Source organism: Bolinopsis microptera, chromosome 1 (genome assembly GCF_026151205.1).
Source record: "Bolinopsis microptera isolate Bmic1 chromosome 1, MBARI_Bmic_1.0, whole genome shotgun sequence".
NCBI lineage: Eukaryota > Metazoa > Ctenophora > Tentaculata > Lobata > Bolinopsidae > Bolinopsis > Bolinopsis microptera.
This window is the reverse complement of record NC_087072.1, coordinates 20,093,626-20,120,902: the sequence shown is the minus strand read 5'-3', so window position 1 is coordinate 20,120,902 and position 27,277 is coordinate 20,093,626. Positions and strand designations below refer to the sequence as shown.

The window sequence follows — 27,277 nt, the reverse complement described above, 5'->3', positions numbered from 1 at the left end:
TAATTTCACGAAACAAAATTAACTCTATTTATGTAATGGTGGAAGGTAAGAAGCTTACTCTAAGAAAATTACTCTAAGTAACAGTAACTTTGAACTTGGCGAAGATATCATTTTCATAAGACTGTATTTAAAGGGCGTGTTTTACTGATAAAACGATACAAATCTTAGCCGCAAATTCCATACTATTATTTAAATGCGTATCTAAAATTAGGCTCAGTCACGTTTAGGTTAAATCAAGTATAATTGAGGCTAAATTAGACTTTTTCTGTTGCACAAACTTATGAAATATTAAAATTTCTAGTTTACTGGAGCGGGAAAGAAGTGTATACGGTACAAACATTCAATTAAATCTTGTTGTCAAACAAAAAACAATTTACTGAACTTTATAACCAGATATCGGATAGAAATTCCCGGATTAGGACCCCGAAAGTTTGAGGGATGGTATATGATAATATGTTAATACCAGCCAGGTATTAACTGGTATAATGAGGGAACTGAATAATATGGCCCTAGCCTTGCCAAGACTACTGAACTTAAGGCAACTTTCTACTGATTGGATTGGCAGTACCAGCATTGAAAATATAGAAACAATAGTTGGGGGGGGGGGGGGGGGGGTTCATTACCACATGGCATGATTCTAATTAATTAGCTTTAAATCATACGAGTATCTCTTAAATATATCACTCAATAAGCAAGTTATCATAAATCTTAGACATCTCAAATACGAGTAATCTCATCTCAAACACGATACGAGGAATAAATACATATTAAGCTATGATCATGACCAAGCTTTCATTTCGACAGTCGATATGGAACTTTAAATGACTCTCTGGGCTAGCTGGGGTAGCACATCATTAATCAATTACCAATATACAAAAACTCGACATGCTTTAAAAACGTTTTATCAAAAATCAAAGGGACCAACTCCAAGATGTTAGTCATAACAAGCCCGTACAAAAATTCCAATAAATCAAGTAAACGACTGCAAATTGGGCCACCAATATCTGGATATAGGATGCCAAACAATGTACAAACAAAGTTCAAAACACCTAGATAACTTTTAAAAACGGAACTTAAACATTTCCTCTCGATTCAACTTGATTGTTCAAGCAGTGTAAATGGAGTTTATGTCGACGACCTCGTTATTATCGAGCACAGCTCCATCCCTGACCATGGTGCAGACTATGTTCGCTATATTCCTGCTGTCTGATATCCCGCTGTGTGGCGTCCTGGATGAGATGTTCTATTAAGTTCAACAATTTAGTCTTAAAATACCTTTGTAAAGTGGAAAAAACGGTTGAAATTTCAAGTTTAAACTAAATTTGATAATCTTGATTTCACAAACTTACCCATCGAACTCTTGTCCTAAATTCTTTAGCATTCCTTGAATATTAACTCTCTTGACCCCGTAGAAATTGCAGAACCTCCGTCGTAAGTTGCAGAATTGAACACACATTGAGGGAAAGTCCATATTATTGTATCTGCTTTCTTTAGCAAGAAATTTCTTGAAATCCCACGGCCTGTTAATTAAGGATTTAGGAATGTGGTTTATAACCTTATAACCTCATGGGTAATAACAAAGCTGCAAATATAATCCTTACCCACTTATAATAAGATAAACAGAATTTGACACTAAAAACTTACCCGTCGGTAACAAAGCACAAACTTTTGATGACTTCGTTTTCACTATTTATTCCGGTTTCAGAGAGATTCCGCTTCTCCTCGATCCATGTCTCAAGATCTTTCCAGACTTCCACGAATGATCTACTCTGATTTATAACAGTCTGGAAAATTGGCTCTTAAAAAATGAATCCTGTTTTCTGTTTATCCATTTACAATTAATGATTATTACAAAGTGGCGTTCGTCTAGATTTAGAGAAGAGTACATATTACCGACAAGAGAAACGCCATTGTCGGACGTGAGGAGAGTTAGGACTCCTCAAACTACATTAAATATCGTATCTCTTATATGTATCTCTTATATGTTTTTAACCCAACTCCACTCAGTTTTATTTTGATACGCAACACCACCCCTATGGATCAGACAGCAAACAGTGCAGAATCCACAGAAACACCTAATCAACACACCAACCTTACAACACAAACACCTAATCAACACATCAACCCTACCACCCAACTTTCATTTAATGACTCACTCATATCACTATTTGGACAGCATGCATCCACACTGGCCAAAACCACCTCTCACAGCATAGAACACATGGCCATTAACTCATGTCACATATCATTCCTGAAAGCCTGCCGTGATCACTCACTCATCCCTAAGGGACTCAGACTCACCAACCCACTATCCACCAAACGCTCAACTGAAGTCCTCACTCACGCATCTAACCTCCTCATCACTGAAAGACTCAACCACTATCGCCTCAAATATGCACAACACAAACGCACTTATGAGCACAACCTCAGACACATAGAATCACTCATAACCCCTCAATATTTTCAGAAACTAGGACACCTCAACACCAAAAAATCCTCATACACCCACAGAAAACAACTCCTTACTCACCAAAAGAAGTTCGCGGTACTACTCTCAGAATACGACACCCCGTTCCTCTCACCCTACGACACTCTTAAAACGCTCGACATACCCTCTCCCACATTTCATGGTCCCCTCCTCAAGACCTCACCTACCCCCAAGAAAGACACCACAGCCAAAACAGTGATCAACCTCTCTGGACAGACCCTCTCCACAGCTGAAACTGACGTCCTCTCCCTTGGACTGAAGTTCGTCCCGACACCCACCTCAGATCCTACCCCCGACCTGGCTCCCCTCATACAGAATATCACTAAACAACTAGGAGAAGGCATGGAAGCCTCAGCCACATATCAGGTCACCTCTGTATTATCTAAATTTGACAATAAACGTGACATGACCACCGACAATTTGACTCCACAACAACGTACCGCTCTTAAATCTTTAAAATCTAAGAAATCTGAATTGAAATTTCTTCCTGCTGATAAGGGCAACGCCACTGTTGTACTGACTCACGATCAATACATAACCAAAGTTACCGACCACTTATCCTCAGGTAGTTACACCCTCTTAACGAAAGACCCCACTCAATCCGTTACCACTAAACTACAGAAAGTCCTCAAGAAACTACACACCGACAAGAAGATCACGACCGACCTATACCACAAGATGCGCAACCTACATCCTAGATGGCCTCAACTTTACGGACAACCTAAGATACACAAACCCGGCGCACCTATCCGTCCCGTAGTCAGCTTCTACAACACCCCCCTCCAAGCCCTCCACAAAGTCCTCGCATCTTTCCTCAAACCCCTAGCCCAGAACCCCTTACGCCTCAAAGACTCTTCCGACTTCAAACATCGCTTCGACTCCTCTCTCAATCCCTCCTTCCACTACCACGCCTCCTTAGACGTCCAATCCTTGTACACCTCCTGTGACATGCGCCTAGCCCTCAAAACTGTCATCTCCTCCTTTGAACAGAACCCCTCTCGTCTTCCCTCCAATGTCACCACCACCACCATAGGCTCCCTTATCAACTTTTGCCTTGACAACTCATACCTTGAATTCAACGGCTCCTTCTACTCCCAAGACGAAGGTGGTACAATGGGATCCCCCCTCATTGTTGAACTAGCTGAAATCCGCCTTGCTGAAATCGAGACCTTAGCTTTATCCTCATGTCCTGACCCTCCGAACACTTACTCCCATTTCGTTGACGACGGCCTTGGATCTTTCAGAGACAGAAACCACGCAGAATCCTTCCTTACATTCCTTAACTCCCTTACTGAAGACCTCAACTTTACCCAAGAACATCCCTCTACAGACGGAACTATACCCTTCCTTGACGTTCTCATCCACCCTGACAAATCCACATCAGTCTACAGAAAACCCACCCACACCAACCTCTACACCAAGTACTCCTCCTGCACCACCAACTCATCTAAGAACGCAGTCATCCGATCACTGACCAGAAGAGCCCACAACATCTGCTCACCCCAACACCTTGACGACGAACTCCAGACAGTACGACACGTTTGCCTCCAGAACGGCTTCCCTCCTCACCGCATCACCACCATCATGGACGAAGTACAACGGAAATTCACCAACCCCTCTCGCCACCAATCCCTAGCCTCATTCAACCGACAGACCCGTGAACATGCTCTTAGTGTTTCTCTTCCTTTCCATCCCTCCCTATCCAAACCCATCTCCAAGATACTCGGACAACACGACATCAAAGTCACCCACTCCTCTGCTACCTCCCTCCGCAACCTCCTCACCAAAACGAAGACCACACCCCCTACTCACCTCACTCCCAACACCATCTACGAAATTTCCTGCTCACAGTGCCCCTCCAAATACGCCGGACAGACCTACAGACCCTTGGTCCACCGTATGAAAGAACACGAACGATGTTACAGACTCAACAACGCCATCGACGAATCCACAGACAGAATCAAATCAGCCCCTGCACATCATGCCCTGACCACCGGCCACACCATCTCCTGGAACAACATCGAAGTCCTCAAATCCCTCACCTCACGCTCCCAACTTGACCTCACAGAACACGCAGCTATACAAATACGACAACCAGCTATGAACAGAACAGACCGCGCACCCAAATGTAGTTCCCTCTGGGACCCCATTCTTCCTAAAATTGCCAAATCCTTAAAGTCCAGACCATCTGGCATTTCCTTCTCAACCTCAACAGAAGACTAAATTTTTATTGACATTGTACTGTAATTTTCACTTTCCCACCCACACCTCCCCCACCCTCCATCCCTGACACCACTCAATCACATATAAGCATTGTCCACCACATCACATTCAGCTGACGACGATTAACACATGTTTATTGAAAGCTTCTACAAGTTAAATCATCGTATCTCTTATATGTTTTTAACCCAACTCCACTCAGTTACATTAAATAAATTTATTCTGTAATATCCTCAATAAATGTAATAGATTTGTAGTGTTGTAATTCGTTTTATAAAGTTTACCTGGTTGATGCCTGTGAGTTTCTTACAAAAGGGCGACAAAACTGGACACATCTTGGGTTTAACATATTCATGAAATATGTCTATCTGAAAGTACATCACACTGAGTATTTTGTTGATTAAATCGCTTTATTACATCGGGTTTCTCTAGTATATATGTAATATGTAATATGTTATATGTATAGAGTGACTTCTAAGCAGTCTGAACTTTGAACAGTCATTTAATTTGTACAATTCAGGACTGGAGCTGCGAATTATTTCTTGTTTTTGAATAATATGTTGCACACCAACAATTATTGGTAGGGCTTCGGTAAATAGGGGTCGGTTAGCTCGGATCAGTGGTCGTGGTCACTGGTCAGTGGTCACCTTAATCGGAACTCAATTAAATTTACCTGATCGACACGATCGAGTGGCGAGTGCGCGCGCGGCCAATTCGTATTGTGCGCGCGGGATCGGAAATATATAATTACACTAGGAGCGCATCACTAATAACAAATGATGCAATCGTGCGTAACATTTCTTGCACAAGGTAGACCCTTTCAAGAGGCAACACAGCGTTGGAATTACTGATGAGTGCAGACCCTCTGAGATTGTTTCCTCACCTCTTCAGTTCATTTTGTTATCCTCTGAGCAGTCGAGTGTGCTAATTCTCTGTACATTCGAATGTAAAGAATTTTCCAAAAGGGCCTTGGGAGTTAAAACCAAATTTGATCGACAAATTTTTTTTCTCGACGATTAGCGAGGCCAATGGTAACGTTACGCCACTTTTGCAAAGTAATCAGTAATAAATCATGCGCTACTAACAATTTCTGCAGTCGCTGCTGAGACTAGAACCACTGGAACTTCAATAATTTCATGCATGAAATCCGTCTCCGGTAAACTGAAAATAAAGATAGGGATAGGAAATTGACACCATATTAAATGATAGCAGTCTATATATGCTACATAACAGGACAACATCAGATACATTCATTAAATATGTTATTAAAAGTTTGGTAACTTACTTTTCATCGCAGGTGGCCTCAAAGTCAATAATAGCGTAGTGAGAATGAGGATTTTTCCTGTGCCATATTGCTATTTGAGGGTGAACTGATGACTGAACACGTCTGTAATGTTCTTTCAGCCTCTTCTGTAGCACTAACACTGTCCCACTGAATGAATCAGTTGGTTAACTAATTAGTTTACTAATTAGTTGGTTAACTAAAGCACAAGTATCATTAACAAGCGATCTTAATGGTAGCTTTAAACTCGGCGATTATAATCCCAAAAATTCGCAAGACTGTGTTGGAAAATAGCGAATCGAATCATCAAGATTAAAATGACCTCAAGAGTCAATTTAAGATTCAGTACCGAGTGTCAAGGCCGAAGTTGGAGAGTTCTTCTTTGAGCTGGCGGGTTGAGATAGTGTGGACACGACCGTATTCTTTAGTTAACTGAGATATAAGCTTGCTTTCCTCATCGCTACTCATCAGTGCTACGCAATAGAACACTGTTAACATTCAAACATTACTCAATATATAGTACTCAATATATTGTACTCAATATAGTACTCAATATATAGTACTGTTATGTCTTTATTATGTACAGTCGATTTCTTCTATTCGTTTAGATTTGATGGGCTCTTAATTTATGAAAGGATTGCGCTTAATAAAGATAAAATATTTAAGTAGATCAGTTCGTTATTATATCTAAATTCTGAATCAATTTTAGCAGTCTTATGATCCATTATATTTAATGCTGTAAACAAGACAATCATAAGTGTTTAAATACTGTATGAATAGTGATTTGAAATGATTTAAGTATTAAATCGAACTTTCATATCAGATTTAAGGGTCTGAACAGCTACTAATAAGACTAACTTCATAAACGTGTTTATCAGATAAATAAATAAATTATCTGATAAATACACGAAAACGTGAACGTCTTTAGAGCCACTTTAGAGCCACTGTTGCAGTGCATAAACCCATATCTAGCCATTGGGATAGGTTTGATTGATAATAATTTAAACAAATTGACAAAATAACTAAAAATCGTATTATAACTTAAAAAACCGAGTATAATTAGTAAAAGTAGTTAGTTATAACTAATTAAAACCATGAAACTATAATGCACCGATTGAGAATTAGTGGTTTCTTGATCGTAGAATTGATTAAAAGCGTCCCGTTAATAATTGGATTGAATTTATGTGTATTTATATTGGTTGACCTTACTGAGAATCTCTAAAAAACCAAAAGTTCTAAATCGGTGCTCACTATAATATAAATTTACATAAACTTGTGATAAATCTTTTTGAAAATCAATTTTTACTGAAAATTGCAAATCACATTTCTACATTAAAAAAATCACACAAAACAGATCAAACATAATCAATCGATAAATAAAGATATGAATCAAATGCAAAATCGACAAAATATCGGCTGTAAGGTCCCTGTAACGAGAAGTAGCTACTATATATCACTATACTACTATACCTGCTAGTTCGTTATATAAACGTACAGATCTGATCGATGGTCTTCCTCTTCAGAGCGGGAACAGTAGCGGAAGTGGCGGGGTAACCTACAGGCAGCAGGAACGCAAGCTTCTCATGATCAGGCCTTCCTAGCAACCTGATGGAGAGCAAATTAGTGTTACAAAGGTGTTACAATTAGTGTTACATTAGTGTTACAAAGGTAAGATCACACAAACGAATAACGCGAACGGTAAGCAGTTATGTTTAGTTAGTAAAGCTGTCAAAATAAGCCGCTCGTATTAAGATGAGACATTATAATACACAAACGATTACTAACGATTTGGCCGCATGGGGCGTGGCGCGTATGATTATTAAGTTTGTAAAGTTATCACATACACACACTGACAAGGCTTGTACGACCAACAGATCTCTTTCACTGCCAGATATTTATAATATTTATAATTATGAACAACCGATCTTGCATGCTTATTTAGGGAAAGGCCACTTTTGGCTTTTTGGTATTTTTGGAGATGAAGAAGGCATGTAGCTGGCTTCAGTTTCCAATCATTAAGTTACACTACTGGTAACCTATACAGAAGAGAAGAATAAGTATAAATGTGTGGTTAGTTACCTTCTGATAGCTGGTCCGCAGTTCATTGGAGTAGAAGTAACAGTAACAAGTCCGACATTGTTCAGAGCACACAGCAGGATACCGACAGAGATAGAAACTGACGCCTGCACAGCGTCATTATAATCCTCCCATCATAATGGCCAAATAATTAGCTCCTATTTTAAATACGAGACGATCAAACAAGTAAGTTGGGCCAATTTTCTTCGGATAAAACTCCGTGAAAGATTAGAAATAAGATCAAAATGATAAGGAACGTGTATACCGTACCTCGTAATACCAATTATTGTGCTTAACGTTATCTTTGTAATGAAACGGCTCCTTGAAAACAAGGATTATACAGTCTGCCTCGGATATGTACTCTTTAACAAATGTCGTCTTGATTTTTGCCAAATCTTGTAACCATTTCTTTCCCATTCTTCGTTCGTAATTCACCTGCAATTTGATGAAACATGTTACCTTGCAGATGTTATGTTTTTATATCTAAGATTACGACGTGTAAATGGAACAAACTCGGTTCAGTATTTAGATGAGAGCTGGAATGAACGTCCTAGTAATTTCCGATCAAATTCCTTTTTGGGTTGGATTGACGCCAAGATCATAACATGATAGAAAGTTCGGTTTTATCGACACGATTACTGCAAATGTCATGCAGACTTACACACTAGCAGAAGTTATCTACATCTGAAAAATTTGATAAAGGAGCAATACTCTGCATCCTAAAGAACAAAGGCTCGGAGAAGCACACATTTCCAGTTAGGTTTTTTGTTCACAGGATATTGCTAGAGTCCGTGAATCACACATTTGGTCTCAGTTTATCATATACTTCGACTTTTATTCCGTCTCTTGTCATTTCCCACTTTCCCAGAGTATTTTGGCCAACTTTAGAACCTCATTTAATCGGTCTATCTTTTAAAAGAACATCTCACCCTCTAAAATAATTTCATCCTGAATTCGTTTATTTTAGGCCGCATTTATCTATTTTATTTTGGTAATCTTCTATTGCACAGCTTAATAAATTTACAAAGGAGCAAACGCTTATGGCATGGAGGCATTAGAGTGAGGTATATATATTATGCACTGCACGGGTGCCATTGTGCTTGGTTTTTGTTCACATGATATTGCTAGACTCCGTGATATACTTCGAATTTTATTCGATGTCATTTCGTTTATTTTAGGCCGCATTTATCAATTTTATTTTGGTAATCTTTTGTAATCAAGTACAAGTAATCTTTTATTGCACAGCTTAATAAATTTGCAAATCTCACAGGATGGAAAAGTTGTAATTAATCAGGAATAATTGATAAACAGGTTAAAATCTAGAAGCTGATCTATATAAAATATAAAATACCAGAAACAGGATATCTCACCTTTTCCTCGTCCTCCACGATCTCCCTGATAATTTCCCTATCTTCTTTGTTGTACACCACTACAAACTGCCACGGTTCTGAAAGTCAAGAGGAGTCTGTATAATATGGTTCAGATAAATAAGAGAAGATGAAGACTAGTTTTAAAAGTTGATCCAATTAACTTTACTATTTCGATCACAAATTTTTTCGATTCTTTTCAAACTCAATATTTTGAAATTTGAGCTAACAACAGCTCACGACTACATAGTGTTTAGTTGTTAATGAGGTGGAACGTCTTTTATCCAGAATAAATAGACTACATCAAACTAGCTAAACGATCGGGGAAATGCTAAATAGGCTCAGATGTCATCCTATTATCACTACCACTTTAACATGGTCCATTATCATTACCTGATTGTATTGTTTCAGAGGACCCTCAGGACCAGGCTATTATTAATTAACAAGCTTCTCTATGACATAAATACTGCGTTCAGCTTGCGATCAACGTCAGTTCTTTCAAATATTCCTTCGTTTCTTTTTCAAAGTTAACAATGCGGAGTCTATCTATTCTTGTGTTCTTGATGTTGTGCAATGTCGCTGTTTCTACATTTAAGCTGAGTAACAGAGAGATTGCAAAGGAGTATCGAGAGGCTTTTAAAAAGTTCAACACAGACCCTCAAAATGTAAGTAAATACTTCGTAATTTATACATACTTTAATTTGTACAGTCTTGGCAATAAATGTTGAGTCTTTGAATTTTATTTTGTGGATCACGACTTTTTGATGCCATAATTTAGTATGCTTATGCCTTACATCAGATTTGTTGTTATGATAACCGCAAATTTAAAACTGCAGTGGAAGCTTGTTACTCTAACCACCAAACCGACCACAGGTTCCACAGTTCCAGAGAATTAATCTGCCCGATACAACTATTGGCCTTGACAAAGCTGCTCGTCGATCTAGCTACAAGAACTTCAAGAAGTTCGCTGAACAAGTAAACGAGATAAACCACGACGATACGTTCACCTTCACTGCAGAAATCAACAAGTTTAGCATAGAGCCAGAGAGTGACTTCAATACCCACTTCGGGATGAACATGAGTGCAAGCTTTGACGACGAAATGTTTGACGACATGGACTCAGAGGTGCTAATTGAAGAAAAAATTCTCGAGAAAAGAGAAGCAGTGGAATTACCGGAGAGTATTGACTGGCGTTACACCATGTCAGAGGTTGCACATCAGAGAAATTGTGGCTCCTGTTGGGCCTTCTGCGCGATCTCTTCCGTCGAGTCAGCGTACTACAGAGCAACAGGACTGAGGAAGAAGTTCAGCTACCAAGAACTAGTGGACTGCGTGTTCGAGGAAAAAAGATGGGGTAATGGCTGTAAGGGGGCTTCCATCAACACGGGGTTCCTCTGGGTGACCAGGCAGAAGCGTCTAGCGTCACGTGAGGACTACAAATATGTGGCTAAAGACGGTGAATGTAGAAAAAACACGACTTTGAACAGCTATACAAATGCAGGCCTAAGACGATTGTATCGCGTCCCTAAAACTGAATCAGCTTTGCTGCAAGCAGTGGTCGAGGGAGTAGTCAGTGTGGGAGTCAAGGGCGGACGGTCCCTTCTAGCTTACAAATCAGGGATTTATTACGACCGCTACCTGTGTAGGGCCACCGCATATCCTAACCACGCTGTTAACCTAGTCGGATACGGAGAGGAGGGAGGTAAGAAGTACTGGCTGCTCAGGAACAGTTGGGGTAAAGACTGGGGCGAGGGAGGCTACTATCGCATGACACGTGACCATAAAAACCACTGCAAGATACAAGAGACGGCACTCAGACTCGACCTACAGTGCTACAACAGGAAGCAGTGCGAGGAACAGAAGAAAGTTAATGAACTTGAGAAGCAGATCGAGACAGAGCTCGTTTAATGTTAGACATTTTTACTTAGTAAGGGTCTGTCGGATATTGAGAGATCAGTTTTTCTTTAAATCCTTTTTATTTACTGTGATTACGTGTTTTATAAATGGATATAGTTTGAATCACGGTGGTCTTTAGTCTTAGCTCAACAGTTATAAAGCATTGAATATACGTGTCAATTACTGCTGATTAATGATTTTTAACTGTATAAACATTTTGAATATGTTAATGAAATACTGCTTTCTTACTTGTACTAAAATTAGAAACCGGGAATGAAATACCCGGGTAGTTAGGAAGTACTAGTATGAGCCCTGCTGAAAAATACCGGCAACTAGAAAACACTTCTAACAGTTCATATAAGGTATCGGATATGGGGAGAAGAACCTGCAGCAGCGCACTTCTCAACCAGCTCGTAGAAATCGCGTTGTTGCCCGTGCCCGATGTTGCACGTGCGCCTTACTACACCGTTACTAAGCAACTTCCTATTTCTCAACCAATTTGCACGTTCGGGCATATTAACGACAGTTCTTTCAAATCTTTCTTGGTTTCGTTTCCAAAATTAACAATGCGGAGTCTATCTATTCTTGTGTTCTTGATGCTGTCCGATGTCGCTGTTTCTACATTTAAGCTGAGTAACAGAGAGATTGCAAAGGAGTATCGAGAGGCTTTAAAAAAGTTTGCCACAGCCCCTCAAAATGTAAGTCAAAACTTCGTAACTTATACATATCATAAACTCAGTTTCTAAACTTACAGTTTCGGCAACGGTCTGTAAGTCTTCGAATTTTCGCATGCATTACCACTTTTAGATCCCGAAATATTATTGCTTTTTACTTTCATCACATTTATTTTCATGAAAACCACTTATTTGGAAATTGGTCATTCTAAACAAGATATAATCTCAGTCCGAAGAACGGAACCTACAGGGTACTTTAACTGGTGTCTCTAGTGACGATAAAGCTGCTCGTCGATCTAGCTACATGAACTTCAAGAAGTTCGCTGAAAAAGTATACGAGATAAACCACGACGATACGTCCACCTTCACTGCAAAAATCAACAAGTTTAGCATAGAGCCAGAGAGTGACTTCAATACCCACTTCGGGATGAACATGAGTGCAAGCTTTGACGACGAAATGTTTGACGACATGGACTCAGAGGTGCTAATTGAAGAAAAAATTCTCGAGAAAAGAGAAGCAGTGGAATTACCGGAGAGTATTGACTGGCGTTACACCATGTCAGAGGTTGCACATCAGAGAAATTGTGGCTCCTGTTGGGCCTTCTGCGCGATCTCTTCCGTCGAGTCAGCGTACTACAGAGCAACAGGACTGAGGAAGAAGTTCAGCTTCCAAGAACTATTGGACTGCGTGTTCGAGGAAAAACAATGGGGTAATGGCTGTAAGGGGGCTTCCATCAACACGGGGTTCCTCTGGGTGACCAGGGAGAAGCGTCTAGCTTCACGTGAGGACTACAAATATGTGGCTAAAGACGGTGAATGTAAAAAAAACAGTTATTCGAACAGTTATACAAATGCAGGCCTGAAACGATTGTATCGCGTCCCTAAAACTGAAAAAGATTTGATGGAAGCAGTGGTCGAGGGGGTAGTCGGTGTGGGAATCAAGGGCGGACGGTCCCTTCTAGCCTACGATTCAGGGATTTATTACGACAAATACCTGTGTAGGGCCACCGCATATCCTAACCACGCTGTTAACCTAGTCGGATACGGAGAGAAGGGAGGTGAGAAGTACTGGCTGCTCAGGAACAGTTGGGGTAAAGACTGGGGCATAGAGGGAGGCCACTGGCGCATGACACGTGACTATAACAACCACTGCAAGATACACGAGACGGCACTCAGACTCGACCTACAGTGCAAAGGCAACTTGAAGCAGTGCGAGGAACAGAAGAAATTTGATCAAAAGAAAGCTATTGAATTTGCAAAGCTGTTTGAGAAAAAGCTCGTTTAGTGTTAACGATTTTACTTAGACAGTAACTCAACAGTTACAATGCATTGAATACACGACGTGTAAATAACCACTGATTGATGATTTTAAACTGTATAAAAATTTTGAATATGTTGAAGAAATACTTCTTTCTTACTTGTACTAAAATTAGAAACTAGGAATAAAATAGCCGGCAGTAAGGAAGTACCATCAAATAAAACATTGCTGTAAGTAAGTAAAAGCTCCTTCATAAACACAGCTTTTGAATTAAATATCTTACAAGTAAATTGACGATGATGGAAAGTCAAATTGTGAAACAGTACCATGCACATGGATTTGTAAGGTCACCCAAATTTACTTAGGTTGCTAGGGGACCGATTGCGGTTGCTATGGTGGTCATGGTAACGTACAACATTCAGAAGTCACCATTACACCTTAGAACTACCAATAACTTTTTACAGAATGAAGTTTAGATAAATGAATAAAAAGTTATTCAAAAAGTACATGTCCTAACAAGACTTTTGACACTCCCTGTACCTGTATGAGCTCCGCTAGGAGAAGTGCCGGCAGCTAGAATACAGTGTTCCAACACATCACGAGGCACTGGATCTGGGGAGAAGAACCTGCAGGAGCGCCGCGTGTTGACCACCTCGTAGAACTGGCGCGCACGCGTCTTCATCTCGTCCACTTCAAATCGAGGTAGCGAGAATGGAATGTGTATGTTCTTCTCTGATTCAGTCTTAGGGTGTTGTGATGTAGGTATTTGGTTACAAGTTCTGGATTTTAAAAGAAGGGCCATGATGAAATATATGTAACCCAAATAAGAAAAAAGATTGAGGAAAAGAAAAGTTCAAACAAAACAGGGAAATATTAGTCAGAGTATTGACTTACATCAGTCAAATACTTGTTGTAGAAGTAATCTCCCTGGCTTTCTTCTACCACTGTTTTATCTGAATTGTCAAATAACGGACTGTCTGCTTTATCGCCACTTTCTATCACCTAAAATATGGTTAAGATAATCTGTTAAAAAGCAACGAATCGAAACGAAACGAAACACAGTATTTTCTACCCCGCTACTATGCAGACAAAATATTGTATAACATATAACTAAATAATTTACAGGATGAAAATCAAAATTCTGACTCAAACACTTTCACGTTATCTTAACAGTTAACACTGACGTTAAAAATTGTCTGCCAAAGTCAGGACATCGTGCTATACATTACATAATAAAAACAAGCACATAAAATGAATTCCACAAGACCTCACACATAGTTTGCTTACATTCGGAGCCGAGGAGTCAGCGACATTGTTCAGTATACTAGACCGGTTGTACAGATACTCAAACACGCATTTCACGAGATATGCAAGTGAAAATAGGATCAGGTACTTTACGTACACTTTATACTCTTTTAACAAACTTCCAGCACTATCCAACGTCATGGTACTGTAATTGAAGGGTTGGGTGAGCGCGAGTTGTGAGACGTAATTAATCGCATGTTTAAATTAATATTTATTTTATTGTAATGATTAGTTGAACAGTATATATTTTATCATATTTCTCAGCACCGGATATATTAACAGCTGACGTTCTAAAATTTGTAGTGACCGGATATACTAATTATTACATGGCTATTGAGACCAAACCAACTATATTTACCTCAATTCTCTAGTCTTTTCAGACGCAGAATCTTCTACACTCTCTGACTTCTTCTGATGTCTGGGACTTACGACCCCAGATGTAGCTTTCAACGACGTTTTAAGGGCCCAACGTTCAGCTGTTCATCAGGGTTAAACTGGGCAGGGTCTTTCAGCCAGCTGCCAGTTGTCACTCCAGGTCTTGTTGTAGCGACTAAGCCAGATAGTGTAGGAACCTTTCAGGGACACCACCGCTGTTGTGTTAAGTGCCCTCTTCTTCTTTGCCCGGGTGATGTTAAGGAAGTTGAAAATTCGGGGTAATGTGTGGTGGTAGAATCCACGACATCCAACTTCTACTGTAAAGAGATATCCTTCCCAGCCTGCGGTCTCGATCTCCACCATTAGCTCTTCGTATCTCTTCTCTTTCCGGGATCTCTGGTCCTCAAAGTTCTCCTCGTTTCCACAGGTCAGCTCTATCAGGATGACTTTCCTGAGTGTGTTAGAGTATATTACCACATCAGGTCTGAGAGCTGTGTTGACAATATGTTGGGGGAATTGTCTTGTCCTTTCGTCCTCATCAAACACTAGTTTCCAGTCGTTACCTTCCTCTAGAAGATGAGGTTCTTCTGTAAGCCGTACTTCGGGTTTCCTGTAGGTTCCTTTTCCGGATACGAACTTCCTCCACTCTCTCTTTACTTCTGTCTTTGGGGTAGCACTGTTTATCTCCCTCAGCTTCTCTGCAATTGGTTGCACGATTACCCTGAGCACCTGATCATGTCTCCAATTATACCTTCCTTGTTAACGGCGACACTGGGCAACACGTTAGAATGTGCTTTAGGTTGCACTGCTGACGCCCACAAAGGGGACAGTTGTTCGTGGAGCTGTAGTTCCAAAGCTGGAGGTTGCTAGGTGTACTTGCAACGTCGTGGATGGCATTTAGGTGGAACTTTGTCAGCTCGGGGCTCAAGGTATACAGCAGGCTTTGCCAGCCAGTGTCTAGCTGCATGGTGTTCTCCCAGGTTAGAAACTTTCCTTGGACTCTCTCAATCAGTTTGTAATTAACAAAATGGAGTTATGAAATTGAGACAAGAATGGCATCATTTTATGTCAAACAATTTAGACAAATATAAGGAGGTTAAAACGATTTTAATAAGTTAAAATTAAATCCGATCGTACTAGATTTTAAATAATATAAACCTTTCATTATAAAAATTACAAAGAAAATGGCACGCCCAAACAATACCCCACTTAATGTATTCACCAAAACAAAACAGTTAAAGTTGTTGATTAACGGATATTCGGTTACAGAAACTCGTTAATGATTGATCCTAATTTAAACTGATTGGGTTAAATTATTCCTTACTTCGAAATATGCGATAAACTGCTCAACGGGGGAGTAATCACAACAAGATTTCAGATAATTCGTCTGAAAATTATGCATTTAAAGATTTAACACAAATCCATGTTAAATGGAATTCATTCACAACCTTGACAGAAGTGTAATATGGTATTAGCGGGAACTAATGTGAAAGGAACAGGGGGTGGGAGTCGTAAGTCAGGTCGGAATTTTCAGAGAACAGAGTTGAAGTGTAGAAACAGAGAACAGAGTTGAAGTGGACCCCCCCCCCCCCCCCCCCCCAGTGTAGAAACGTCAAGAAACATCTTGAGAGGTCTGGTCTTTAGCTGAACACTTCTTTATAACTTTCGTGTAGCCTCGTAGCTTCCGTCTCTTGGCCGCTTCCTGATACCTAATGTATGTTCGCATGATAAATTATTACCCAATAACTGGTTCAACAAGACTACAAATCATGCAATGTCTTAAATATAGCAAATTTTACAGCAAATTTTACAACACTACGTTCGGTTAGAATTTGACCATCACACAAAATGAGGCAGGCTGCACAAGTAGATAAATGGCGGGGTCGTTACCTTTTGGCAGCACTGTTGGCTATTAGTTTCGCTATCATATCACTCTCCTGACCGGTAATCTGATCTACTGATACGTGTGAAGGTAATTTAGCCCTTTTATAACTGTCAGGATTTGTTGTAAACCTGAAGAAAGGAACAGTCTGAAGAGTAACACAAACAAAATAAGTTGAGAAAAAGGAGTGATCATAGAATCAAAACATTCCTGTATCAGCTGTGGTTCTTGTTTATATATATTATATATATTACTGCCCTCACCTCTTAAACGAGACGAAGAAAGGATACTACACAGTAATTACCATATGTTAAAAACAAAATACCAGTATGACGAGCCTAACAACAAGAGTCCATGTTATGATACATCTAACTACTCCAGATCTACCCAGTGCCTACCTTATGTAAACTGCGTTACTGTGTCTAATCACTGACACTACAGACTCGCTGAACAGAGATCTGACCCTTTCATCTGATTCATGCTCTACTCCCTGCAGTCTGATCGTCTGTTTATCGGATCCTCGACACTGGAAGGATAGTTTGTAACTTTGTAATTATAAGTAAAATGGCAGAAAGTAGAACGGGAAAATTCAGAAATTTCCAAAATAATAGGTAGCTTCAACATATTTGAAGCAGTCAAAGTTATTTGAAGTGATTTTCAATTTTGTAGACCTCAAACTCCGCATACCTTCATTCCAAGATCATTTTTAATTTCCGATATTTGCTGCTTCTGCAAATTCTTGTACATTACTTTCAATTCCATCCATTTTAACTTCGGGAAAACTCTAATATCTTGCAATTCAGATTTCTTCTTCAGTTTCTGCTTCTTCTTCTTTCGTCTCTTGGCTTTGACAATCTTCAGCTGTTTCTTCAGCTCAGCATCAGATGTCTCCAGCTTTGGGTTATCACTATCGGAGCACGATATTACCGAGGCGGAGGAAACATTCAGCACTCTCCTGACCTGACAAGAAAATAGTTGGTTAGGAGGAGAAAATACAGCAAATTTAGCTTTAAATATAAAAACAAGGGTTCTTTTGCGATAGTCAAAACGCGACAACTAGCGCTGGATGGCGACAACTAGCGCTGGATAGCGCTAGTTGTCGCCATCCAGCGCTAGTTGTCGCGTTTTGACTATCGCAAAAGAACCGAAACAAGATTTAACGTAAGCACTAACTATACAAGATACTATTAGGTTCGACCAATAGTTGGAAGAATGTAAATGGTGAAAAAATAGGTCTTATATTGAAAGGTTTTTGCAGTAAATCATTAACCTTGTTGTTCCCGACTGGAGAGCTTGCTTCCAAACTTGTTCTCTTTCGTTTCCGGGCAGAGTTTGTGAGCGGTGTCTGACCCGTACTTTGATGCGTGTTCACTAACAGCAACGGATCTCTGGGAAAATATTTCAGTTAGGAACGACTAAGAAGTAAGGCATTAAATTTAGAAACTCTTTTGTGACTTGAACGCCCACATTAATTTAGTATAAAATGTTTCCATTTAATTACTTATATATAATGAAATAAAACTGTACTATTTAAAGCATATTATTAACCTCCTTTTATTAACAGTGTCTGGAGTCTTCAGTTCAGACAAGCAAATAGAAGAGCGCCTTCTTCTCCGTTTCTTCTTGGGATGCTCGTCTTTACCTAGCTCAGTCTCAGAATGGGCATCTAAAATAAACAGCGTTAAAATAACGTTAAGGAATCTTGGTTGTACTGGCCTTTGCACACTATACAACTCAGTACTACTCAGTGGAATTTAACAAGTTTAAAAATGTAAGCAAATGTTTTACCTGGTGTTCCAACACTAGCACTGCTGAGATCAGGTGTGCTGGTGCTTGGGGTCACTGGTTCAGACCTCAGCCACAGACTAGTTGGGGGATTCATGAACTCTGAGTGAGCTTCTGACTCTTCAAAAGGGTATTGTAGCGGCACAAAATGCTGCATATTTTCGGCTTTACCGTTTGTTCTCAAGCAAGCTGGAGGGTTCATGATGTCGGACTGTACTTCTGAATCGTCAAACGGATATTTTAGGGGCACTAAATTCGCTAAATGTTCAGGTTTTATCTCCGCCTTCAGCTCTTCTTCGGCAGTTTCTTTACTGTCACACTCCCAACCTAATCCCTGGTGAAAACAGTTAGTGTGATTTTCAAGGCATTCTAAATTCACGACAAAAAAGATAATACGAGGTTAAACGTTTTCAATCAACAGCTAGTACTATGAAAATATAACTACCTGTAGGGCTTTTTCAGCCTCTTCCACTTTTTGAAACTCTATGAATCCAAACCCTTTGAATTCATTGTTATTTTTGAATCGAGGCAGTGAAATGTGCATGATAGTACCATATTTACTAAGGGCCTGTTCCAGTCTCTTGTGATCCATCTTTACTGGGAGGTTCTCCTGGATAGTTAGTGAAAATATGAGTAAAATACAAAAACAGAGAAAATATTCTCAGGTTATGATTCATAATTAATTAATCTTAAATTAGCTTATAGAAGCGTGTTTGAACTGAATGTTAATAACATCACAAAACTGGAATTATTTTCTCAACAATACTAACAATGTAAATGGTCCTGTCATCTGCAGAGTAATCGTAGTTTAAGGGTGTTTTGCGTCTCACACGAGTTCGATCAGAATTTAGCTCCAAATCAGAAAGGAATGTAATGCTTTTTATCAGGAGTGATTTTGGACAATTCATCTCTGCGATGCGACCAAAGCTTTCTATTTTTTCCAGTTGAACATCTGAAATGTAATGATATAAGGTCATGATAAAACCATGTAATCATGAGTACATTATATCCAGGTTACATACCAGGAATCAGGATCAAGTATTGATTAAATTGGTATTAAATAAGTCGAGAAATGTATGTCAGTAAGTTGTCAGCTATTAAGCGATGAAAGAGTTTCAATTGTCAATGTTTTAAAATAAAAAAGTAAAAACTTACACCCATCTGGATCTTGTTCAATGAGTTCTCGAAGATATTTGTCCTTTGCGAGATTCGAATCACTAAAATAAAACCCCAGCTGAAATGCAATGTACATTAAGCTTTAAATATGATATGATTGAAATACAATGGGGAAAAAATTTTCAGCATCCTTAGTTTTGGTAAGCAAGGGTATTCTGAAAATGTGGAGGTAATTAAGTTTCAAACCTGTTTCTTTATTTCATTTATTAATTGCTTTTTTCTTTTCCGTTTGGCACCACCATTGAACGGTACCATTGAGCCGTACTGTTCATAATTTGCCATTCTGCAGGGTATTCAAAAGGTCAAAAATACAAGGTGTTTCAAAAGTCTTGTGAGGATGTTCTTTTTGGATAATTTTTTCCCGATCCATGACTCTAAGTGCGAAGGCACAAAAGAGTCAAGGACAAGGGTTGGCGAACGAGGTTTTTTATTACTAATTGATAGCATATTATTATTATTTTGAGTTAGTATTACTATTTTGCACAGATCCGTGTCAGATTTCACAAACAATAAACATATGGTTACATAGAAATATACACGATTTTCAAATTCAATTTATGGAATTATATTAACTGGGTGGCGCTCGGCCTGTCTGCACTCCGCCATATCTGCATGCTTATAAACAGTAAAAACTGGGGTCCCCAGGTTGTATGGAATATGATAAAATACGCCATCACGGATCGGGAAATTGAGTGGCCATCCACAAAAGAAAAGCGGCCTATTTCTTGTTAATCTATTTGTCTAAACTTCATTCTGTAAAAAGTTATTGGTAGTTCTAAGGTTTAATGGTGACTTCTCAAGTTTTTACGTTTACAGAGATCCTGTGCCCAAAAGTGTGGAAGATCTGAAAAATGCAATTTAATAATAATAATAATAATAAGTAGGAATTTATACATCGCTTTATAGCCATAAAGAACTCAAAACCCAAAGATTCAGTTCAAACCATCTAAAGCGACTCATGAGTAACATGTACATAAGAACTTATTTTTATGAAGTATGGATTTTATGAGAAAGGTAATACATGATACTTATACAAATACGTTTTCAAAGAGATGAGTTTTTAGTTTCTTTTTAAATAAGACGATATCGGTTAGTGTTCTCAATTGATAAGGAAGCTTATTCCAAACAGAGGGTCCGCAGTAGCTGAAACTTCTCTCGGTTTTACTATAGTTTGAAATAGGAGGAACATTTAGGAGGAAATAGTCTTCTTCAGTTCTTAGTACACGTACAGGTTGACTTTTGATGTCAATACATTTGATGATATACTCTGGCGCTATGTTGTTAACGCATTTGAACACGGTTAGAGCAATCTTATACTCTATTCGTTGTCGTATCGGAAGAAAATGGGCTTTTTTCAGGAATGGAGTGACACTGTCCCATTTTTTGATAGCTTTCCAACCAAACAAGAATCGAACACAGGAATTTTGTACCTTCTGGAGTTTCTTTATTAGAAGATCAGGTAAACCGTATAAGAGTCCATTGCAGTAGTCTAGTTTTGAAAAGATCAAGCAGTGAATGAGCTGTCTTTTTAGATCATAGTTAAGCTTTGAGCCTATAACTCGAAGGTTTCTCAGATGGATGTTGCAGCAACTGATAATTGAATTTATTTGGTCTTCAAATGTTAGGAATTGATCAAATAGGACACCTAAACTTTTCACTGTGCGGGATGCATCCACAGGGTCAGCTGCATTGTCAAGTTGTATTGAATCGACTGGACATGAAGAGTAACTGTTCTTGGTCTGTACTACAAGAGCTTCTGTTTTGTTTTGGTTCAGTTTGAGTTTATTTTGGGTCATCCAGGTCTTAATATCTTCAAAACAATTTGTTATTCTCTCTTCGATTGTTGAGAGATCTCGAAATAGTGGGTTAAACTCAATGTACAGTTGAGTGTCATCTGCGTACATGTGGATGTTAAATCCATGTCTCTTTGCGATCTGATTGAGCTCCTTTGTGTAAAGTATAAACAGAATTGGACCTAGAATTGAACCTTGCGGGACTCCAATTCTAAGGAAGCATCTCTTTGATCTTGATTTATCAATAGTTACTGTGAAGGATCTGTTATTAAGGTATGATGTAAACCATTCGAGAACAGTACCTTCAAAACCAAAGTCCTTTTTTAGTTTTTTTAGGAGCAAGTGATGATTTACAGTATCAAAAGCAGCACTGAGGTCCAAAAGGAGGAGGATAACCTTACTTTTCATGTCACTGATACAAAGAAGATCATTGTAGATGGTAAGGGTCGCAGTTTCGCAGCTATGATTTGACCTATAACCACTTTGATGCTCAGCATGAAGATTGTGATAGTCAAGATGTTTGGTCATCTGTTTCTGGACGCTCTTTTCAATGAGTTTCGAGAGGAAAGGTAAGTTACTAATCGGTCTATAGTTGTTGAAGCTATTGACATCTCCTTTATCATCTTTGATGGCTGGTCTGACAAGAGCACTCTTTAGGACTGACGGAAATTTTCCAGTGACAAGTGAGTCATTGATAATAAATGACACAATTGGTTTAACTTCATTAAAACACTGCATTAGAAGTTTTAGAGGGATGGGATCCTCTTCACATTCTTTTTTGTTAAGGTCAGAAAGAATCTTTTTGAGATCATTGTCGCTTATGGTTTCAAATTGGCTCCAGGCTTCACCTTGAAATGGTTCAGAGTGGTCAAGAAGAATGTCAGCTGCAGTATCATTGTTAATGGCAGAGTAAATCTTTTCCACTTTATCATTGAAAAACTCTTTCATCTCCTCACATAGAGTTTCAGCAGGTTTGTTATTAGGCTTCAAGTTTTTAGATATGTCCCGATCCATCAGCTGATTGACTATTTTGTAGGTATCTTTTTTATTGTCCTCACAGCTTTGCAGACGATTTTCATAGTATAGCTGTCTAGTGGTGTTTATAACTGCCTCGGCATGCTTAACAGCTTTTTTATAGTCTAATTTTGAATCTGCAGTTTTAAGTCTCCTGTTGTCACGTTCAGCTTTTCTTCGTTTCCTTCTGGCAGTTTGACATTTTGTGTCCACCCACTTGCTTTGATCAGGATTAATGCTAAAACAGATAAGGGGAGCATGTTTATCAAGAATTCTGCGAAGTTCTCTGTTATAGAGTTCCGTGGCAGAGTTGCAGTCAATAAACTTGTTGGGGTCATTTATGTCAGATAGCAACAGATCCTCCTTAAAAAGATTTATGTCTATATCTGATATCTTTCTGCCCACCATATCTTCTTTGTTGCTTCCTTTGTGGTGAGGAAAGGCAATAGAGAAATTTACGAAGTAGTGATCTGATGTTGTTACTGTTTTAGCTACATCTATATCTTTTATGTTCAACATATCACACGCATTGCTTCTAGTAAGAACAAGGTATAAGATTCCACCCCCAATGTGTGTTGAACTGGAAATATGCTGGATGAGGCCATAGTTTGATATGAGATGGATAAAATTTATCGTATCAGGATCAGTGAGGTCTTCGACATGGATATTGAAGTCTCCAGCAATGATCAGTCTACCTGGAAGGTGAGTTAGACTGTCAAGATATTCATCAAATTCCCGTAAAAAGTCTGTCATTTTGGACATTTTAGCCGTACAAGATCGATAGACACAGCAGAAACGAAGAAGGTCATTGGAACTTGACTTCAGCACACTCTCAACATGTTCAAAGGATTTATGGGTCTTTGTAGGGCGTTTATTGAAGCTAAGATCTTTCTTAAAGGCAATAGCGACACCACCTCCTCTACCAGCTCTAGATTGGTGAACAATATTATAGCCTAGGTCTTTAATTTCCGCTATTTTTGACGTATCTCCCTTACGTAGCCAAGTTTCTGTCAGGAAACAGGCATTGATATTGGAGTCAGACAGTTGCTCAAATACTTGTGCAGTTTTATTACATAGTGACCTCGTGTTAAACAGTCCGACATTTAGGTTGAGAAGCGTAGTCTTCACATGTTTTTTGAGTACTCTGTTCTTTGTCTAAGACTCTCTTTCTCCAGCATTATTATGGGACAGTTTTCAGCACCAGAGTGATGGGTGTTACAAGATTCTCTGTATGATTCATAGGTGGAGTGTGAGCAGTTGGTGCATCTGTGACTTCTTCTGACCTCTTTGTAGGGACAAGCCCGTGTTATGTGTGATGCACTACAATACATGCAAATAACATCAGTTTCGTTGCACTGAGATGAAATGTGTCCCAGTTTCTGACATCGGAAGCACTGCTTAAGATCAAATCTATCAACTACTTTACATCTGGAATTTCCTATGTAAATGGACTGATTGTTTAACAGGAAATGCCTTATGTCAGGAGACACTTTAATCCCAACAGTAGTGTAGTCTCTTCCATAATTGACATACACAACCCCAGCTCAAGATTTATGCGAGATTGCGAGCCGGACTCATCGCACAAAATTTGTAAATAAATGAGGAAACAGAAAAAGTTTAACTTAAAAGTTGAGGGAATTAGGAACTTAACATGTATTTTATACTCTTAACGTGTATTTTATCACTTGTTTATAGCGTGAAAACTTCGACGTAACGCGCGCGAGATTTTTGCCAGATTTTTGCGAGTTTCGTTTAAATCTCATAGCTAGGCTCACGATATCGCGAGATTCTCCGCGAGATTTCGGCACCCTCTTTCAGCACTACATATTCGGTCGCGCGCTTGCATTTTCAGCGTGTTTATTCACTGTACTGTCTAAGTCTTAAAGGATACTAGTTGTTATAAGATCAAGATTCACAGTGGTTACTATAGTTACCATGGTTACCATTAAAGAAGGTACTATTCCTGGCTACAGTCTACTCCATTACATCTTTCTCAGAATATACTTGATACTGCCATAAGCATAGTGAATATTTCTTCATTAAAAGTTTGAGAAAGGGTCTCTTCAACTGGGAGTCTGGAGAACTGACTTATTAATCCTAGCAGGTAATTAACTCTGGATCCTCATCACATTGATTCCATTCTAAATTCTAGCCATAAACAAAACAAACATTACCAGATAACTCCGTTTACAATAATTTGACATGTTCCAGTGTGAACGAGGCCTTCCCCGGACAAATCCTTAAATGCCAGTCTTCTCTTAGTTCTCTAGATGAAGTACGAACAGTATAATCTATCGGATAACGTATATTACAAGGTGCTCTGATGATAATTTTAGTAAAATAATTAATAATTGCCAAAAGAATGACCACTGACGAGACTCGAACCCGAGTCATCTGCTTGACGAGCGCGCCCTAAACCATCGGGCTACGTGAGGTTACCATAATTACAATATGTAACCTAATATAATTCATCAAAATACGCACGTAAATTTTTCGTTATTTATGGATCCAATAACAGTGACATACTTTTCGCTTACAAAGGGACTCGCGAAATCTTTTTAAATAGAAAATAATTTGTGGGGCAAGAAATCTTGCAGGCTGGAGGGGGGGGGGGGGTGGGGAGTACATTTCGCCACTGCACGTGACACGTGAAAATCGCACTTCTAGTGTCAAAATCCAATCTCATCGCACTTTTTTTAGAATCTTGATAGGGGTACACAACTTTAAATGTTCTATCATGCTTAGTCACCAAATCTTTAACATATTGATTCTTTTCCAGAAGCTTCAATTCCATAAAGGTTTTAACCTTTTCTCGAAATTCAGGAACTGATAGATTTTCAGAGACAATGTGGGAGATTAAGTTGTTTGGGATATTCGTAACTGTGACTTTCGGGAACATTTTCTTTGCATCATTAACAGTGATTTTGGACGAAGTTACAGCTGATGAGTTTGCGAGGGCTATTTTCCCATCCTCTCTATCTTTTTCTGAAGGGAAGGAGATAACAATTTTGCCTGTCTTTGGTTTAGGGGTCAAGAAGATCATGGGTATTGTACCAAGGGCTTTACTAGCTAGCTTCCCTGCTTCCTCAAGATTAGTATTACTAGCTTCTACATTGAGGACGATAACATGATTATCAGGAGAATTATTATGGATATTGCCAGAGGGAAGTTTTTGCATAGGAGTTTCCTTCTTGGTTAGTTCTATGTAGTTCTCAGTAGCAGTACTAGTGGAGCTATCTATAGCCGATTCAGGAGACAACGCAGCACTGTAGCTCTTTGAAGATGAAAGTGAACTGGTAGTCTTCATTGGGGAAGCAATTAAAGAACTAGGTGTTTGCAGGGCTAGGGCTGATGCACTACTAGGGATAGATGATGCACTACTAGGGGTGCTGGATCTTCGTGTAAGATTTGGTACTTCTGTGAGCAAAGAATCTATGTGTGATTTAAGTTTGATGGAAATAAGTTCTTCTACACTTGACAGTAAACTTACTTTAAAATTGCTCAAAGTTTCAATCAATGCCTTCTCATCTCCATTGCTTGAAGTTGTATCAGTAGTGGTAGTAGTCTCACTTTCAGTGCTAGCCACACTTTCAGTGCTAGCCACACTCTTGGTGCTAGCCACACTCTTGGTGCTGTCCATGCTTGTATTGCAAGTTGAGTCCGCAGTTTTAACAGCAGTTTTTGCAAGGAGAGCTTTCTTACAGTTAGGACATGTCCAGCCAAAGTCACCATATCTTTGAGAATATGTATTACCGTGTTTGTGAATTACTGGCAAAATATTCGTCAGGAAAGTCCGTGAACAAATAGACGTGGGCATAAGTGTGCCAGCCTTATCCTTACAACATGCGTGGAAAACGTCTTTACATATCTGACAAGAAATGGACTCATAGGCCATGTTATCACTTTTACACCGACAACACAGCCCTTTGAGATTAAACTTGGGGACTGTTTTTGGGTTAATGGCACTTTTCTTTAGGGGGGCTTTAGAATCTTTAGAAAAATCTTTAGAAAAATCTTTAGAAACATCTTTAGAAACATCTTTAGAAACATCTTTAGAAACATCTTTAATCTTTAGTATAGGTTTTTTTATTTTAACAGTACCTTTTTCTGAGGGCTTCTTTATCTTTTTCTCTGCTTCTTCACTGCTGGGCGTTTGGCCTGCAGCCTTGTCATTTTTCAGCCAAAGTCACCATATCTTTGAGAATATGTATTACCGTGTTTGTGAATTACTGGCAAAATATTCGTCAGGAAAGTCCGTGAACAAATAGACGTGGGCATAAGTGTGCCAGCCTTATCCTTACAACATGCGTGGAAAACGTCTTTACATATCTGACAAGAAATGGACTCATAGGCCATGTTATCACTTTTACACCGACAACACAGCCCTTTGAGATTAAACTTGGGGACTGTTTTTGGGTTAATGGCACTTTTCTTTAGGGGGGCTTTAGAATCTTTAGAAAAATCTTTAGAAAAATCTTTAGAAACATCTTTAGAAACATCTTTAGAAACATCTTTAGAAACATCTTTAATCTTTAGTATAGGTTTTTTTATTTTAACAGTACCTTTTTCTGAGGGCTTCTTTATCTTTTTCTCTGCTTCTTCACTGCTGGGCGTTTGGCCTGCAGCCTTGTCATTTTTCATAGCTTTGAGGCTCGGGATCATACCTCAAATTATTTGTTATATAGT

General features: G+C 39.1%; 4 protein-coding genes across 5 annotated transcripts in view; 2 read left to right on the top strand and 2 right to left on the bottom strand.

Moving 5' to 3' along the window:
• Positions 1-27,277, bottom strand: LOC134825581 (uncharacterized). Its single transcript, XM_063837820.1, has 15 exons — positions 27,256-27,277; positions 14,549-14,711; positions 14,156-14,263; positions 13,802-14,003; positions 9,437-9,513; positions 8,337-8,501; positions 8,070-8,173; positions 7,486-7,595; positions 6,340-6,463; positions 5,994-6,140; positions 5,794-5,869; positions 4,993-5,076; positions 1,645-1,784; positions 1,350-1,520; positions 1-1,229 (listed from the first exon to the last, which is right to left on the bottom strand). Exons 2-15 carry the CDS (start codon positions 14,705-14,707, stop codon positions 1,106-1,108), a joined length of 1,791 nt encoding a protein of 596 aa, XP_063693890.1. The 5' UTR covers positions 14,708-14,711; positions 27,256-27,277; the 3' UTR covers positions 1-1,105.
• On the top strand, positions 9,333-13,407 carry LOC134825754 (procathepsin L-like). Of its 2 annotated transcripts, XM_063837970.1 has the most exons (3): positions 9,333-10,098; positions 10,307-12,027; positions 12,233-13,407. In XM_063837970.1, the coding sequence occupies exons 1-2, from the start codon at positions 9,967-9,969 to the stop codon at positions 11,339-11,341; spliced, it is 1,167 nt and encodes a 388-aa protein (XP_063694040.1). In that variant the 5' UTR covers positions 9,333-9,966; the 3' UTR covers positions 11,342-12,027; positions 12,233-13,407. The 2 variants fall into 2 exon arrangements, with proteins under 2 accessions (XP_063694040.1, XP_063694033.1); XM_063837963.1 differs by lacking the exon at positions 9,333-10,098 and having other exon boundaries at positions 11,707-12,027.
• Positions 15,056-15,908, bottom strand: LOC134823272 (uncharacterized). The gene is made up of 2 exons (XM_063834714.1): positions 15,818-15,908; positions 15,056-15,639 (listed from the first exon to the last, which is right to left on the bottom strand). Exons 1-2 carry the CDS (start codon positions 15,906-15,908, stop codon positions 15,056-15,058), a joined length of 675 nt encoding a protein of 224 aa, XP_063690784.1.
• The window catches only part of LOC134825782 (ubiquitin-conjugating enzyme E2 2), a 29,971-nt gene continuing 27,858 nt past the window's right edge, over positions 25,165-27,277 (top strand). Inside the window, exon 1 of the mRNA XM_063837992.1 lies at positions 25,165-25,168. The gene's annotated coding sequence lies outside the window, so the exon portion shown is untranslated. The remainder of the gene's footprint in view (positions 25,169-27,277) is intronic.